This window comes from Diabrotica virgifera, chromosome 6 (genome assembly GCF_917563875.1).
Source record: "Diabrotica virgifera virgifera chromosome 6, PGI_DIABVI_V3a".
Lineage (NCBI taxonomy): Eukaryota > Metazoa > Arthropoda > Insecta > Coleoptera > Chrysomelidae > Diabrotica > Diabrotica virgifera.
Genome location: NC_065448.1, coordinates 188,266,223 through 188,283,212, shown reverse-complemented (window position 1 = coordinate 188,283,212; position 16,990 = coordinate 188,266,223). Strand labels below are relative to the sequence as shown.

The 16,990-nt window shown below is 36.1% G+C and overlaps 1 protein-coding gene across 1 annotated transcript in view; it reads left to right on the top strand.

Annotated features, from left to right (window-relative positions):
- Positions 1–16,990, top strand: part of LOC114336182 (uncharacterized) — a 120,134-nt gene that overhangs the window by 44,935 nt on the left and 58,209 nt on the right. Inside the window, exon 2 of the mRNA XM_028286512.2 lies at positions 518–820. Within this exon, the coding sequence (XP_028142313.1) occupies positions 518–820 (303 nt within the window). The remainder of the gene's footprint in view (positions 1–517; positions 821–16,990) is intronic.

The window sequence follows — 16,990 nt, the reverse complement described above, 5'->3', positions numbered from 1 at the left end:
TGGTTTATAAATTTTTCGTTTATATTCTTTTATTTATTAAATGCAACGTTAAGCAGTTTATAATATACAAAGTGGTAGGCATAAAAAAGCCAGTTTTTTTAATAAAATATCCAAAATTTTCCTTATTGCTTTTTAATGTCGAATTTTTCAAAAATAACAAAGGGAACCCTCTTCTGACCAGTGTATCTCGCAATATACATGAATTTTTAATTGATGTTTTAAATATTTTGGACTTTTTCAACAGTTCAAACCTTGGTTGTCACAATCAGGTGTGCTTTCTCTATAAAGTTGGCTATATTTTTTCGATTTAAAAGGTTCTGTAAAATACCCGGACCAACAGTTACCCAAAAAAAAATGGTGTTCTACAGGTGAAAATACATAAAATAACTTGGGAAAGTCCATCTAAATAAAGGAAGCCGTTGCACCCCTGGCGACAGCACTATACACATAATTGTTTTGAAAAAAAAAACATCCCTATATTTCCTTTCTTTTTTTTAATAGAAAAATTTTGTTATAGGTTCATCCAGAAAAATCAACCATTGAAGAATCACTTTTCAAGAAACTCAACGTGAAATGTTCCAATCAAGATATCAGTTCCTGCATGATGCTGAAGTTGGTAAACTATTTCAACAGGCTACTAAAGAAGTCGTATATTGAACTAGGTGACATTGAAATCACACAGACCTCCACTGAAACCGTTAACGTAGAATCGTCCAGAGGTTTAAATGAAGTTGAGAAAATGGGAGAAGAAGAACAATTGTATGAAGTATTGATGAACAAAGCTTTTAACTTTATTAAAACTAGATCCCTGAAATGGAAGGTAAGTTTTTTTTAAACGAAATGACTTTGTTATTGTTAGTTTTTAATTAGCATGAAAAACTTCTTGCCCGCACTAACATAAAATTATATTTATTCTTCTTTCCCATGTACCTTGTCCTTTCAGAACGTTGGTTACCATATTACAATCCTTTTCACGACCGCCTTAAATAGCATGCTTGTATCAATACCATAATAATCTCGCAAGCTCTTTAACAATCAGGTTTCCTTCTTTCTTCAAGTTTTTTTAAACTCTATTTAGGGTAAATACGAACATATTGAAACAAGAACGGTTGAAATATGAATAAACATATTTTGTAAACTTGTGTAAACCAAATAATTTAAGTGAAGGGCTACAACATTGACTATATAGGAGACGCAAGATTATAGATGAATAAAAGGCACTAGAATTAAAGACAGAAAATTGTGTAGAGGGACATTAAATTAGGTATACCTGAAATGCTTTACGAATTCCTTAATTAAAGCTTTGGATTAAACTAAAAATGGAAAACCGATTAGTATATATATATATATATATATATATATATATATATATATATATATATATATTATCGGTTTCTTATACCCGTTCGCCATTCCTCTCTGTCCGCACATTGATCTACTTGCAGACCTCTTTCATCTATGGCTTTGTTTATTCCTGCCTGCCAACTTTTCCTCGGTCTACCTCTTCTTCGTCTACCTTGCAGTCTCCAGTTTTGTACTTGTTTTGGGATTCTGTCTTCGTGCATTCTTTGTACGTGACCAAACCATCGTAGTTGTATTTCGTTGATTTCGTCGTTAATTGTATGTGTGACCTTCATTATTTCTCGTATCCGTTCATTGGTGACATGTTCTTCTCTTAATATTCCTGCAGCTTTTCTCCAGAAATCCATTTCGGTGACCTCTAACATTCGTTTTGATTTTTCCTTCCTAGACCGTACTACGCAGCTGTATGATATAATGCTTTTCACTACGGCGTTATAGATCTTTTTCTTATTTTGGTTGTTTATCTGCTTGTCCAAGAGTACTGAGTTTAGTGGCGTAATTGCTTTCCTGCGCTGAGTATTTCGTTCTTTAATGGCTCCGTCCAGTGTTCCATCATTCGTGATTTTCATACCCGGTATTTATATTCGTTCTGGCCCGCATTATCCCCTGCAGAAAGATAATTAACCTCATTGACAACATGCTGACCAACAGAGCCTTCCAGGTTATAATGGGAAAGAAGACGAGTAGACAGATGAAACTTAACAATGGTCTCCCACAGGGTTCTGTCCTTGCCCCTTTACTTTTCAGCCTCTATATTGCTGACATGCCTGAAACCGAATCTCGGAAGTTTGGATATGCTGACGACTGGACCCTTGCAACAAGCCACCAATCTTTAGAAACTACAGAAATCACTCTCACGAATGACTTATCCATCCTCAGCGAATACCTTAAGAAATGGAGACTACAGCCAAGTACTACAAAAACTGAAGTATCAGCTTTTCATCTAAACAACAAGTTGGCAAACAGAGAATTGCGAGTGTATTTTAATAACAAGCTGTTAAAACACAATAAATACCCGAAATACCTTGGGGTTACTCTAGACAGAACGCTCATATTCAGAGAACACCTGACGAAAACAGCAGCAAAATTTAAAACACGCAACAGTATAATACAGAAACTCTGCGGCACTACATGGGGGTCCACAGCATCAACATTAAGATCCTCTGCTCTTGGCCTGATATATCCAGTGGCAGAATACTGTGCTCCAGTGTGGCTAAATAGCAGGCATACCCACCTGGTCGACACCCAACTAAACCGTACTATGCGTATGATAACAGGCACAATTAAGCCCACCCCTACAATGTGGCTACCTACCCTTAGTAATATAGCACCACCCAACCTACGCCGCGAACATACATTGGTTAAAGAATATAACAAAATAATGGACAGTCGCCAGCTTCTAGTCCACAACGACATCCCCGATATTCTTGGAAACCGTCTCCGATCCAGGTTACCCCCTCTACAATCTGCTCAAGCGCTGCAGCAATCCAACTTTGACTTAAATACCCGATGGAGAGAAGATTGGGAAAGTAGGATAGATCCGCACTACCGTAGTCTACCGGACATCATAGGGAAACCTGGCGAATTTGAACGTCCCCGTAAGATTTGGGCAGCCCTTAATCGAATTCGAACAAACTGTGGAAGATGCGTCGACTCCCTCCACAGATGGGGTAAACTCCCCTCGCCTTCTTGTGACTGCGGCGCTGCAAGACAGACGATCAGTCACATTGTTCAGGACTGCCCACGCAGAGCATACACAGGCAACCCTATAGACTTTGTAATGGCAACTGAAGGGTCAATCGAATATATAAAAAAATTGGACATCTGTTTGTGATGCATTGTATAATGCATAAATCTAAATATATTCTGTGATATACTTAAGCCATACGCTAAATAAATAAATATATTCGTTACATTCACTGATTGTTTCTCCTCCTTCTAGTATCAAGTCCTGCTGCGTTCCACGGATATTCATATATTTGGTTTTTTCTATGTTGATCTGTAGTCCCCATTTCCTGTATTCCTCTATTAGCTTTCTTGTCATGTAACAAATATCATCGTAGTCTTGTGCTATTAGTATTTGGTCGTCTGCGAAACAAAGAGTATAGGTATAGTGTATGGTCATTTAGTGGGAGCCCATGTTCTTGCATTTCTGTTTCCAATTTTTAAGAGCCTGTTTCAAATTTATTTATAAAAGTGTTGGAGAGAGAGGCAGCATCCTTGTTTGAGCCCTTTATTTGTCAGAAATCCTTCGGTGAGTTTGTTTCCTTGTTTAGTTCTCGTGGTCGTGTTGTTATAAAAATTTTTAGATATTTTTATGATTTCTGTTTATATTTGTATTCTCCATTGCCTCCAATAACTTTACCAAAAGTACACTGTCGTATGCCTTTTTTTAGATCAATATATACAAAATGAATCTCTTCGTTAACCGCTGTTTTCTTTTCCATGACTTGTGTGATGGCAAAAAATTGATCAATTGTAGATCTTCCGGCTCTAAATCCTGCTTGTTCTTCTGCTTTCATTTCCTTGTATTCGTCTATCCGGTTTTTTAAGATCCTTTCGTATATTTTGCTGACTGTTAGTTTAACGAAAATACCCCTGTAGATATTACATTGTTTTCGATCTCCTTTTTTGTATATTGCTGACATATATGATAATTTTCAATCTTGTGGGACTGTTGTCGATGCATCTTTGTAGTAGTTTCCTTATGTGCTCGTAAAGTCTTGGAGTTCCGTTTTTTACTAACTCGCTGGAATCCCTCCAGGTCCTGGTGTTTTACCGTTTTTTAGTTCGGTACATACTTTCTTTATTTCATTGGTGGATAGCCTTATTGGAGATCCTGTTACTCATACTGTGTCCTAGAATGATTCTGATGTTTCGAATTCCGTTCCTTTTCTGTCAGTAGGTCACTGAAATACGCCTTCCACTCATTCGGTGATATTGCAGTTATAAGTTCTTTTCCTGTCTCATGGCGTAGATTTCTAAGAATTCTCCAGCTCACAGTGGATTTCCTATCTCCGATGTATGTATTGATTCGTGTACACTGCTTTTCGCGATTAGTGCAGATGATTTAAATTTTTGTATAGTGTTCACATGGACGTTTTTCAACTGTACAAAATAATAAAAACGTCTTAGAGTCGAAAGAAGAAATAGTGACCAAGAAATAAAAGAGCTTGGACAAACACCAACGGAAATAATCTAGTACCTACTGCATGGGATAGATACAAAATTGGCTGTAATGGTCACCAACTTAACTGTTTGGTTAATTTAAAACATCGTGGCAAAATAAAGCGTTTTTCTTACTAAGGTGGCGTGTCCGAATTCAGACGCTGACCATTATCATGTTTACAATTTCCTTAAATCTTTCTCTAGCGGCTACTGCGCAAAATAAATATTTTACTGTTAAACCACATGATTGTTTACTATTGCGCAGCCATGAAAGTTTTTTTCGATGAATCCATCTTTTTTCCTCCATTTTCGTTGTGATATAAGAGGAGGTAGACTGTATTTAGGTGCTCTAATTATATGGCCAAAGTAAAATGTTGTTCTTCTCTTTATGATATTTATGAGCGACTGTTCTGAATTCTGAACATGATACGTTTAACATGCATAAAAAGGTCAAACAAGCAGCTGGTCTTCAAAAATCCAACACAGCCAGCAAACTGCGTGACCAATAGGGAGATATTATCATAGACAAAAACCAAGAAATCTGCATATGGACAAAATACAATTTGATGATACTAGATCCGAACAACGTCGATTCTACATTTATGATGACCACTTACTAATCACATTAGATGAAGTGGAAAAAGCAATATCACAACTAAAAGATGGCAAAGCTCCTGGACCTGACAATGCATATGCTGAACTCATAAAACTATTATTTAATACCGACGGTACTCAACGCCAACAAAAATATTTAATGACATATATTATATTTGAGCGGAGTAATACCAAGTACATGGCTGCAGTAGACGTTTGTTGCTTTACCAAAGAAAACAAAATCCGTATCCTGCAGTGATTTCTGAAACATCAGCTTATTGAGCCATATTTTAAATTTTTTTTTAAATTATACATCAAAGGATATATTATAGACTGTGCGAAGACAAAATCAGCCGTACACAGTTTGGTTTTCGGAATGTATTGGGTAAGAGAGAGGCTCTCTTTAGTATACAAGTGCTATTTCAACGATGTAGAGACGTAAATTGCGATATTTATGCATGCTTCATTGATTACCATAAAGCGTTCGATACAGTAAAGCACGACAAGCTGATGGAGATACTAACCAATATTGGAATAAACACCTGTGATTTAAAAATTATCAGCAATCTGTACTGGAATCAAACATCATCTATCCGGACAGAGGCAGGAGAATCAGACGATATCAAAATCAAACTTGGAGTCCGTCAGGGATGTATAATATCACCACTGCTGTTTAACATCTACTCTGAGCAAATCTTTCAAGAATCAGTGGATGATGTTGAAGCCGGAATTAGAATTACCGGAGAATGTATGAATAATATAAGATACGCAGACGACACGGTGGTATTCGCTGACATTTCTGAAGACCTCCAGGAGTTAATGAACAGAATTCCAGAAGTCAGCCAGAGTTACAGACTTTCACTAAACACCAAGAAAACAAAATGTGTGATGATCTCTAAGAAGGAACAGCAATTTGGACGAATCCGTGTGAACGGTCAACAAATGTACAGAGTAAAAACATACACCTACCTTGGTACGAACATCAATGAAAACTGGGACCATTCCACAGAATTTAAATGTAGGACAGAGAAAGCAAGATCTGCATTCCAAAAAATGGCTAAGTTATTCAAATATCATGATTTATCATTACCCATAAAAGTCAGGTTATTGCGATGTTATATCTTTCCTATACCGTTGTACGGAGTTGAGTCGTGGACTCTCACAGACGCCACCTGCAAGAAAATTGAGGCTTTTGAGATGTGGATTTATCGTCGAACCCTGAATGTATCTTATACCGACCACGTTACTAATGAGGGTTTTTTTCTGAGAATGCAAAAAGGAAAAGAGCTGTTAACCACAATAAAAGCGGCCAAAATCGAATACCTCGGTTACATCATGAGAAACAGCGAAATATATGGACTACTGCAACTAATCTTGCAAGTAAAAATGGAGGGAAAACGAGGACCAGGAAGGCTAAGGATTTCCTGGCTGAAGAATTTACCCACATGGTTCAACACAACAACCACAAGTCTTTTTATAGAAGCAGTGTGCAAAGTACAGATTGACATGATGGTCGACAACATCCGAAAGGGATAGGCACTATAAGAAGAAGAAGAAGAAGAAGAAGAAGAAGAAGAAGAAGAGAAAGAAGAAAAGTTCTGAATTCATCATTTTTTAAGAACATATTCATTGAAAGTGGGTGAAACCACGATATCTTTAGGATTCGTCAATAGCATCACATTTCTAATGCTTTTATTGCAAAAACGTACAAACGTACTTATGCTGCACGCAAAACTGCGTCGAATCTGTTTTTTTCTTTCAAATGAAAGATGTTTAAAATCTGAAGCGTTTAAAATTTAATACTGCAAAAAAGCGTGCAGTACAATGCCGTGTGAACTTAGCCTCAAAGTCTGTTCATTCGTTCGTTTGGTCGTTTGTGCGTCGCCGCCCTTTCAATACTTGTAGCCGATCTATCGATAGATTCTTATGTAGTTTTGTTTTCCGAATCCAAATATGATAACGGCATTTCTTTATATCGAGATAACCGACATCAAAGTCGAAAAATCGAATTTTTCGGTTTAAATTATTATACAAAATAAATTACTTAATATAAAAATGATGTTTGCTAACCGTAAACAAACTTTTCTTTATGACAATGCTCACATTCTCTGTTTGCTTATTTTTGATAAGCTGATTTTCTCTTTGTAATTTCCAAACATCTTCCAAATTAAAACATTGTTTTGAATGAGTGTCCCCCAATACCACAAGATAAGTAGTTTAATGTTGAATGACAATGACTGATGAGACACGAATTAGATAAATCATTTTGCACGATTTCCCGATCAGCATCAGTTCATTTTATGCGACAATTAATTTTGGCTGTCTTCCCCAATTAATATGTTCCTTTGTGTTCATGTTAATTGACACGCATCAACCTTATTATCTACTCGTCGTCTAAGTTGAATGACTAACTACAAGTGAAAGGGGAAGACACTGCGGAAGAATATTTGATATATGAGAAACAGGTACTCAAGATAACAATACAAATACAAATTAAATATTGGTGAATTCGACCGTTACTTAATAGACCGGGCGCATCTGTAAAAACATTAGTACATTTGGATGTTGAGAGGTGACTCATATTTTTTTGCAGAAATTGCTTGAAAATAACTCATAAAATAATATTTGAGTTATCATAAACATGAAATCCTTTATAAAAGGTATATTTGTTAAAATGCTTATACAGGGCTACATCAAAGATATAACTAGTTTTCGATCGGTTGACCGATCATCATCAGTGTAATCGTAGAATCTACATGCTAACCACCAAAGTAAAAATATTTGGGTATGAACCCTTTATAATTGATCCCTCATAGGAACATATATGAAGAAGATGTGATTTATAACATGGATGTATAAAATATCCAATGTTATACACAAGAGGTACCAATGAGCTCAATCTGACAAGTTCACATCATGGCTGTAGGGAAGCAAGTAAACTTGACTTGACTAAAAGTTTGTTTACGGTTAGCAAGGATCATTTCTATCTTATTATATTTTTTTGTATAATAATATAAGCCACAAAATTAGATATTTAAAGTTTGACAAAATTTATTTGGTTCGAGATATCCATACTGGCAATATGATAATCGTAATACGTATTCTACGTAAAAAATATATTGAATTGATTATCATATTATGCCTTAAATCAAAAATTAGATTTTTGTACTTTGAGGTTATCTCGAGATAACGAAATGCCGTTTTAAGATTTGAATTCGGGAAACAAAACTACATAAGAATCTATCGATAGATCCGCTACAAGTATTGCAGCGGCGGCGACGCACAAACGAACGAACGAACGAATGAACAGACTTTGAGGCTAAGGCTAAGTTCACACGGCAACTTTCATTTGAAAAAAAAAACAATTCAGCCGCAGTTTTGCGTGCAACATAAGTATCTGCGTTTGTCGGTTTTGCAAGAAAAGCATTCGAATTGTGATGCTATCGACGAATGCTAAAGAGATCGTGGGTTTTACACACTTCCAATGACTATGTTCTAAAAATGATGAACTCAGAACGTTTACTCATAAATATCATGGAGGAGAACAGCATAATGCTTCGGCCATATAATTAGAGCACTTTAACACAATCTACCTCACTTTATAATACAAGGAAAATGGAGGAAAAATATGGATTAACCGAAAGAAAATTTCTCATGGCTGAGTAATATTAAACAATCATGTGGTTTAATAGTAGAAGAGTTGTAAACATGATAACGGCCGTCGTCTGAATTCCCCCACGTCTAACCCCACGGTTAAGGTGGTGATCATTACAGCAACTTTGTATCTATCCCATGCAGTAGGTATTAGATTATTTCCGTTGGTGTTCGTCCATGCTCTTTTATTTCTTGGTCACAATTTTTTCTTTCGACCCATATATCCATTTCCATGTATCCCGAATAAAGTACGTGCCTCCTAGTGGCGGGATACGGGCAACAATACATTGGCTTATAGGGCAGTCCTTACAATAGGGATCCTGGCCTATACAGAAAAATGCAGGCGGGTGTAAGGAAATACTGCCCTTTGGTTGCATTGGTGGTGTATTGGCTAAACGTGCAGGACAGGGTATGGTGCTGATAGAAAAGGCGTTCAGGCATCAAATATTCAAACAAAATCTTTTCAGGCCATAACAATGTAAAGACCTTCTCCAATGATATAAAAAAAAACTTGTACTGAAATGATGGCATCTCCTGAGGTAAAATGTACCGGAAGTAAAATGAGCCTCCGTTCGGATTTCCGGGTGAGGACTATCTCAGGGGGAACACCATTGCAGGTTAGAAAAATCAGGATAGGGTCGTGGAATCTTAGTAGTCTTACAGGTAAGAGTCTGGAGTTAGTGGATGCGCTCAAACGAAGAAGAGTTCAAATTGCTTGTATTCAAGAAACTAGGTGGAAAGGACAAAGGGCGAAAGAACTAGTTGAAGGATACAAATTATGGTATCTAGGGAATAGTAACACTAGAAATGGAGTTGGCATAATTGCTGATAGTGAAATGAAAAATAACGTAGTGAAGTTGTAAGAACGAGTGATAGAATGATGTCAGTGAAATTTGTAATTGATGAAAAGGTACTAATTGTTGTGTGTGTGTGTGTATGCTCCCAAAACAGGTTTGGGTGAGAGTGAAAGAAGAGCTTCCTATGATCAATTAGGAGACGTACTGAGTGATATTCCAGCAGAGGAGAAAGTTATAATAGGAGGTGATTTCAATGCACATGTGGGCCAAACCAAGACAGAATATGAAACAATACATGTGGGATTAGGCTTTGGAACTAGAAATGAAGCTGGAGATGACATGCTTGAATTAGCAACAGCATTGGATATGGCAATTGTTAACACATTCTTTAAAAAGAGAGAAACTCAACTTATTACCTACAAAAGTGGACAACATCAATCCCAAATAGACTACTTTATGATAAGAAAAGAAGACATACATGAATGCAAGGACTGCAAGGTAATAGTTATTGAGAGATTAAGACAACAACATAATCTGTTTGTTCTGGACATCGAAGTAAAAAGCGAAACTAAACAAAAATATCGGAGAGGACCACAAAAAATCAAGTGGTGGCTGCTGAAAGATGAGAAAGAAGGTATATTCAGGAGAAGAATAATAGAAAAAATATGTTAGAAAATGAAAGGAAACCCTAATACAATTTGGAGGAAAATGGCCAGTAGTATTAGAGAGACTGCTATTGAGATACTTGGGAAAAGGCCAGGAAAAAGTTTGAGGATAAAGAGACTTGGTGGTGGTCAAACGAAGTACAAGGAAAAATAAAAGAGAAGAGAAAATTATATAAAAAGTGACAAGAAACCAGATCCGACACAGATCTTCAAAACTATATGGTGGCGAAAAAGGAAGAGAAAGTAGCAGTAGCAAAAGCCAAAGCAGAAGCGTACTCAAACCTATACGATCAACTTGATACCAGGGAAGGCGAAACGAAGATATATAAAATAGCCAAACAGAGAGCAAACAAAGCAAAAGATTTTAATCAGATTAGATATATCCGAGATGAAAATAATAAAATACTAGTTCACGAAAGGGATGTCAAAAAGAGATGGAGAAAGTACTTTGACAGCTTATTAAATGAAGAATTTGACAGACATCCTGTAGAGTCAACGGAGACAGTAGCAGCAATGGTCACCAAAATAACCAACGAGAAAGTGGCTCAAGCGCTTCAAAAAATAAAGAAAGGAAAAGCGGTAGGACCAGATTATATTCCTGGGAAAGTATGGAGAGCATTTTGAGAGACAGGAAAAAGGTGGCTAGCAGGTCTATTTAATAGAATTATGGAAGTTAGACAAAAGCAGTATACTGGTAACTGTTTACAAAAACAAGGGAGATATACAACAATGTATAAACTAGAGGGCTATAAAACTGCTTAGCCACACCATGAAAATATCGGAAACAGTAATTGATAGACGGATACGTGAAGAGACCGAAATATCCGAGAATCAATTTGGCTTTATGCAGGGTAGATCAACAACAGATACAATTTTCATTATAAGGCAGTTGATGGAAAAATACAGGAGTAAAGAAACAAACGCTCATATGGTATTCATTGATCTTGTAAAAGCATATGATAGAGTTCCTCGAGAGATTCTGTGGTGGGCACTCAATAAGAAAGGAGTCCCTGGTGAATATGTAAAGATTGTGAGGGATATGTATGAGGGAGTAACGACTAGTGATAGGACAGGTGTGGGAGAGACTGAAAAATTTCATATGAAAGTAGGATTGCACCAAGGGTCTGTGCTTAGTCCGTATTTATTCTCATTAGTTTTGGACCAGATAACAGCGAAACTACAGGGTAACATTCCATGGTGCTTAATGTATGCTGATTATGTCGTGTTAGTAGGAAATAGTGAAAGAGACTTGAAACAAAAACTGGAACAGTGGAGACAAGCTCTGGAGTAAAAAAGTTTAAAACTTAGTAGGACAAAAACAGAGTATTTGGAATGTTCATTTAAAGACGGAGCTACTACAAATAAAATGGTACCTTTGGATGGTGAAATGATTGTGAAAAGCAATAGTTTTAAGTACCTAGGATCGGTATTACAGAGTAATGGAGAAATAGATGGAGATACATGCAGTAGAATTAGGGCTGGATGGATGAAGTGGAAAGTAGCGAGTGGTGTGTTGTGTGGCAGAAAAATTCCAATGAAGCTGAAGGGAAAATTTTATAATACAGACATAAGACTGGCTATGATGTACGGAACTGAATTTTGGGCAGTGAAAAAGAAAGAGGAACAACGAATGCATGTGGCGAAAATGAGAATGCTTAGATGGATGAGTGGAGTGACAAAAGAAGATAAAATTAGAAATGAGTATATCAGGGGAAATATAGGTGTGGCACCAATTGATGCCAAAATGAGAGAGCATCGGTTAAGATGGTTTGGTCATGTTCAACGTCTAGACGTTAATCACTCAATACGAAGAATAGCTAAAGTGCAGATTCCTGGAAGGAGTAGAAGAGGAAGCCCAAAGAAGACCTGGGGGGAGACGATAAGGCAGGACATGTTGGTAAAGGGGATTAACATTGATATGATCCAAGATAGAATTGTGTGGAGAAATTCAATTAGGGAAGCCGACCCCGCATAGGGATAAGGCAAAGAGAATGATGATTATGATGACCCATAATTACTAATTCTATTAATTCAAATATAGTTATAGCTATTCGATGTGGCGAATGATACAACCGACGCGCGACGTTAGCCGTTTTTTTCATTTTTATAGTTCGGACCAGTTATGGTATTAATTTTCCTTATGTCTTCTACATTAATCGGTCTTCCGGTCCAGTTGAGTCTGGAGTCGATGTGAACCCTCTACAAAAATTAAGCGCTCGTTCATCGCTCCTTAAGCGCGTGCCATGTGAACCTGCTCTAATATCCTATGACTAACAAGTAGCCATCTATTTTTACATTATTAACAGAAAAAAATCTTGCTTGTACTTTGAATGGGTAGATTGGTTTATTAGCTGAAGTTGAGTAAGATAAGGGTATTTGCAAATTTAATTAATGCGGGACATTCTTATTGTCAGAATTTTTTTTATTTACCATTTGCTTCACCTGGTTGGTCCTTCAATCTTTTATTACTGACATGGATGATTCAGGACCTATACTAACTTTACAGTGAAGATGCAGTAGAAATAAACAAACCAAGACACGTTAAACGCTACTAGGAGCACTCCCGAATCATAATTTAAAATGTATATATATTGTTAATCCCAAATCATGATTTCCAAAGTTAATACATTGTAAATTATGATTCTGGAGTGTTCCTAGTAGCACTTAACGTGTCTTGGATTGTCTATTTATACTGCATCTTTATTGTAAATTTAGTATAGACTCTGACATGTGCCTGTTGACATGTGGCATGTTGCCATACCGTCGCCTATTCTTTTTTGTTTTCAATATGAATTTGTCTTATATCACTGTATTTATTTTTTACATCAACAACTACGGAATGATTCTTCACACTGCTGTAGAATAAAATACAGCTCCAAATAAAATAAACTTTATTTTTTCAAGAAAATTATGAACGCATACAGAATATTAAAAAAATGGTGGAGGTTCTTACAAAAACCTTTATAACCTGAATTACAAAAAGCTTGAGTATTGCTAACTCAAGAAATAGTAAAATAGTGCTTTCCACTTGAAGGTAGAAAAACTGGATGAACCTACTCACATACTAATAAGGAAAGAATACTGGACTGCTGGAATGCTGGACTGTTTTAAACTATACAAACGTAAACAATGACATGCGGTATGTGAGACCGCAAGAAAACTTTACGTCAACGTAGCTCAAAGACGAAACCATACTAAAACAGCAGGAGTTGGGAGCAAGTACAATTAGGTACACACCTCTTGAAGCTACAGAGATGGTGTTTTAGAAATATTTTATAAAACACGTTTTACAATAATAGTTATTTATGAAACAGTTTCTGAAGTATGCTTTTTGCGCACGCACGCGATGTTTAGAGTACGAGCAACAACGGAGCGAGTGCTATACATCGCGTAAGTTCGCAAAAAGTTCTTCACGCACAGTTTCATACAATATTTTTTATCTATGATAAACAAATAAAAAACTGTAACTCTTCGTCACTGGAATTTATTTCTCTTCTAAAATTTTTAGAACTTTGACATTTAAAAATTTTAACTTCTTTCAAATCACAAAACTTTTGTCGTAATTTATTGCTCATTATGTCATCACCATGACAACACGAAAGTTAAGGACATTTGATTATATGAAATTGTGTCAAAAACAGTGCGAAAAAGTAAGTCCCATTTAAAATACATTGTTACTTCACGCACACTTTAAACACTTCACGCACTTCTATCTAGGTACTCGTATAATGACAGTTTTCACAAACTAAAAACTTATACATATGACATAGAGTAGATAAAATATATTTATCTACTTTATGTCATATTATTTATAAGTTTTTAGTTTGTGAAAACTGTCATTATAGATAGCAGTGCGTGAAGTGTTTGAAGTGTGCGTGAAGTAACAATGTATTTTAAATGGGATTTACTGTTTCGCACACTTTCAATGGGTTTTTTGACACACTTTCATATAATCAAATATCCTTAACTTCCGCGTTGTCATGGTGATGTTAATATGAGCAATGACTTACAACAAAATGTTTGACAGTTTTGTGGTTTGAAAGTAGTTAGGATTTTTAAATGTCAAATTTCTAAAAATCGTAGAATAGAAATGAATTCCAATGAGGAAGAGTTACAGTTTTTTTATTTGTTTATCGTAGATAAAATATGGTATGAAACTGTGCGTGAAGTACTCTTTGCGAACTTACGCGATGTATAGCACTCGCTCCGTTGTCGCTCGTGCTCTAAAAATCGCGTGCGTTTGAAAAAAGTATACTTCACGAACTGTTTCATAAATAACTAGTTCGGAAAGGTATGACGTACCGCATGTCAATGGCTAAGGGTTAATATTATATATTTAGAGTAGACTTCTTATTTATCGTCCTCCTATGGGGCTATTTATGTTCTTTTAGTAATCTTTTAGTTGAGATTATTTAAACCCAATATATCTCAAGCATCTTAATATGTGTTTTTTCCAATATTTTCATTTCACATGTTTTCAGCTCGTTATTTTTTGTTTAATTTTTAGGGGGCTTTTAGTAATTATTACATGTAAAAATCAAGCTTAATATTTGGAAAAGTGTTGAGTGTTACACTCCGATAAATGTACCCACTAATGTATAATTAAATCATCAAATTTTTGCTTCTTATATCTACATAAAAAACAATTTAAATTGAATTGTTTAAATTTTTTATATTTCTTTACGCCAATTTATCTTGTCTAGGAAATTACTTAGCCTTCAGCAGCAAACCGTTTACTTCAGTTTTTTTCCTCTAGCACGCTTGAAAAGGCCTTTCATCTTTTTAATTATTTATTATTACTTTACTGAGATCGTGACTCAACTTTGACCGACTGTAAACTTATTGCGATTGCATGAGATTGGTCTACTTAAAATTGATGCGAAGTGACTTTCCAAGAAAGTGCTGACCTAATTCATCCAGAAAATGTAATTATATGACTATTGCAGCCCCTTTGGTAAACAACGAAAGCATGAATATGGTGGAGACGTATTATTTAAGTTAATAATATTCCGTTGATTTTAAAACAGTTTGTGAAGTTGCACAAAATGATTTTTAATAAATGTTAAGTGGACTTCGTTAACGTTTCAAGTTTATCGCTTTATAGGTGAAGCAATAAAGCACTAAAATTGGCCTTACCTCCAAAAAAAAAAAGACAAGACGGATCGTAATAATTATTTTTGCATTCGATTCGTGAATGCGCCAGGAAACTTTGTGACCCAGAGCGATGATATATAATATTAAAAACTACATACAAAACATGTAATCTTAAAGTGCATCTCAAGCAGATAATATAAAATATTCAAAACTCGTCAATTATCTACGGAAATGAGTTTAATTTTGTTATTCTGTGGTTTTTGGGATTGCTGAAAACGAATATAACGTCGTAAGTGATCTCTGGAGTACCTGGTGCCCGGCATACCTACTGTTTACCTTGTAATTAAAATTCAATAAAAAATTAGTCAAAAATCTTTACTCGGGGGGTTTTTAGGGTTAATAACGACGAATATGACAACGGAAGTGATTTTCGAAATATCTGGTGCTCAAGGTACCTCGTCTTTTGGAGTTTTCGGCAAATTCATTAAAATTTTTTTCAAAAATCATTACTTGGGGGCTTTTGGGTCGCTGACGACGAATATGACATCGGAAATGTTCTACGGAATACCTGGTACCCAGGGTACCTAATGTTTATCTCGTTTTCTGGAGATTTAAGTCTGCAAATTTATTTAAAAATTAGTCAAAATTGATTACTCGAGGGATTTTTGGGGTCTCTGACGACGAATATGACATGGGACGTGATCTCCGGAGTACCTGATATCAAGGGTACCTACTGCTTACCTCGTCTCCGGAGTTTTCAACAAATTCATTAAAAAATTAGTCAAAAATCATTAGTCACGAGATAAACAGTAGGTACCCTGGGCACCAGGTACTCCGGAGATCGCTTGCGATGTCATATTTGTCGTCAGCGACCCCAAAAACCCGCTGAGTAATGATTTTTGACTAATTTTTTAATGAATTTGCCGAAAACTCCCGAAGAGGAGGTAAACAGTAGGTACCCTGGACACCAGGTATTCCTGAGATCACTCCCGATGTCATATTCGTCGTTAGCGTCCCCAAAAACCCCCCGAGTAACGATTTTTGACTAACGTTTTAATTAATTTTTGCCGAAAACTCCACAAGACGAGGTAAACAGCAGGCATCCTGGGCACCAGGTACTCCGTAGATCACTTCCGATGTCATATTCATCGTTAGTGACCCTAAAAACCCCCCAAGTAATGATTTTTGACTAGTTTTTAACGAATTTTAATGACGAGGTAAACAGTAGGTACCCTGGGCAACAGGTACTACGGAGATCACTTATGACGTCATATTCGTTTTCATCGACCCCGAAAACCCCAGAGTAACAAAATTGAACTCATTTCCGCCGATAATTAACGAGTTTTGAATTTTTTTTATTGTCTGTTTGAGATGCACTTTAAGAATGAATTTATTGTATGCAGTTTTTCAATATTATATCATGGCTCGGGGTCACAAAGTTTCCTGGCGCATTTACGAATCGAATGCAAAAAGAATTATTAAGATCCGTCTTGTCTTTCTTTTTTTTAGGAGGTTCAGTTCTTTAATGCTTCGACTATTATTACATGGATGGGATCCGTAGAAATGCAAAAATATGTGGGAAACTGGAGATTGGCAAATGACAGTAGTTATGTCCACTGGCATCTCTATCTTCAAACAAGGAACTCTGCTAAAGCG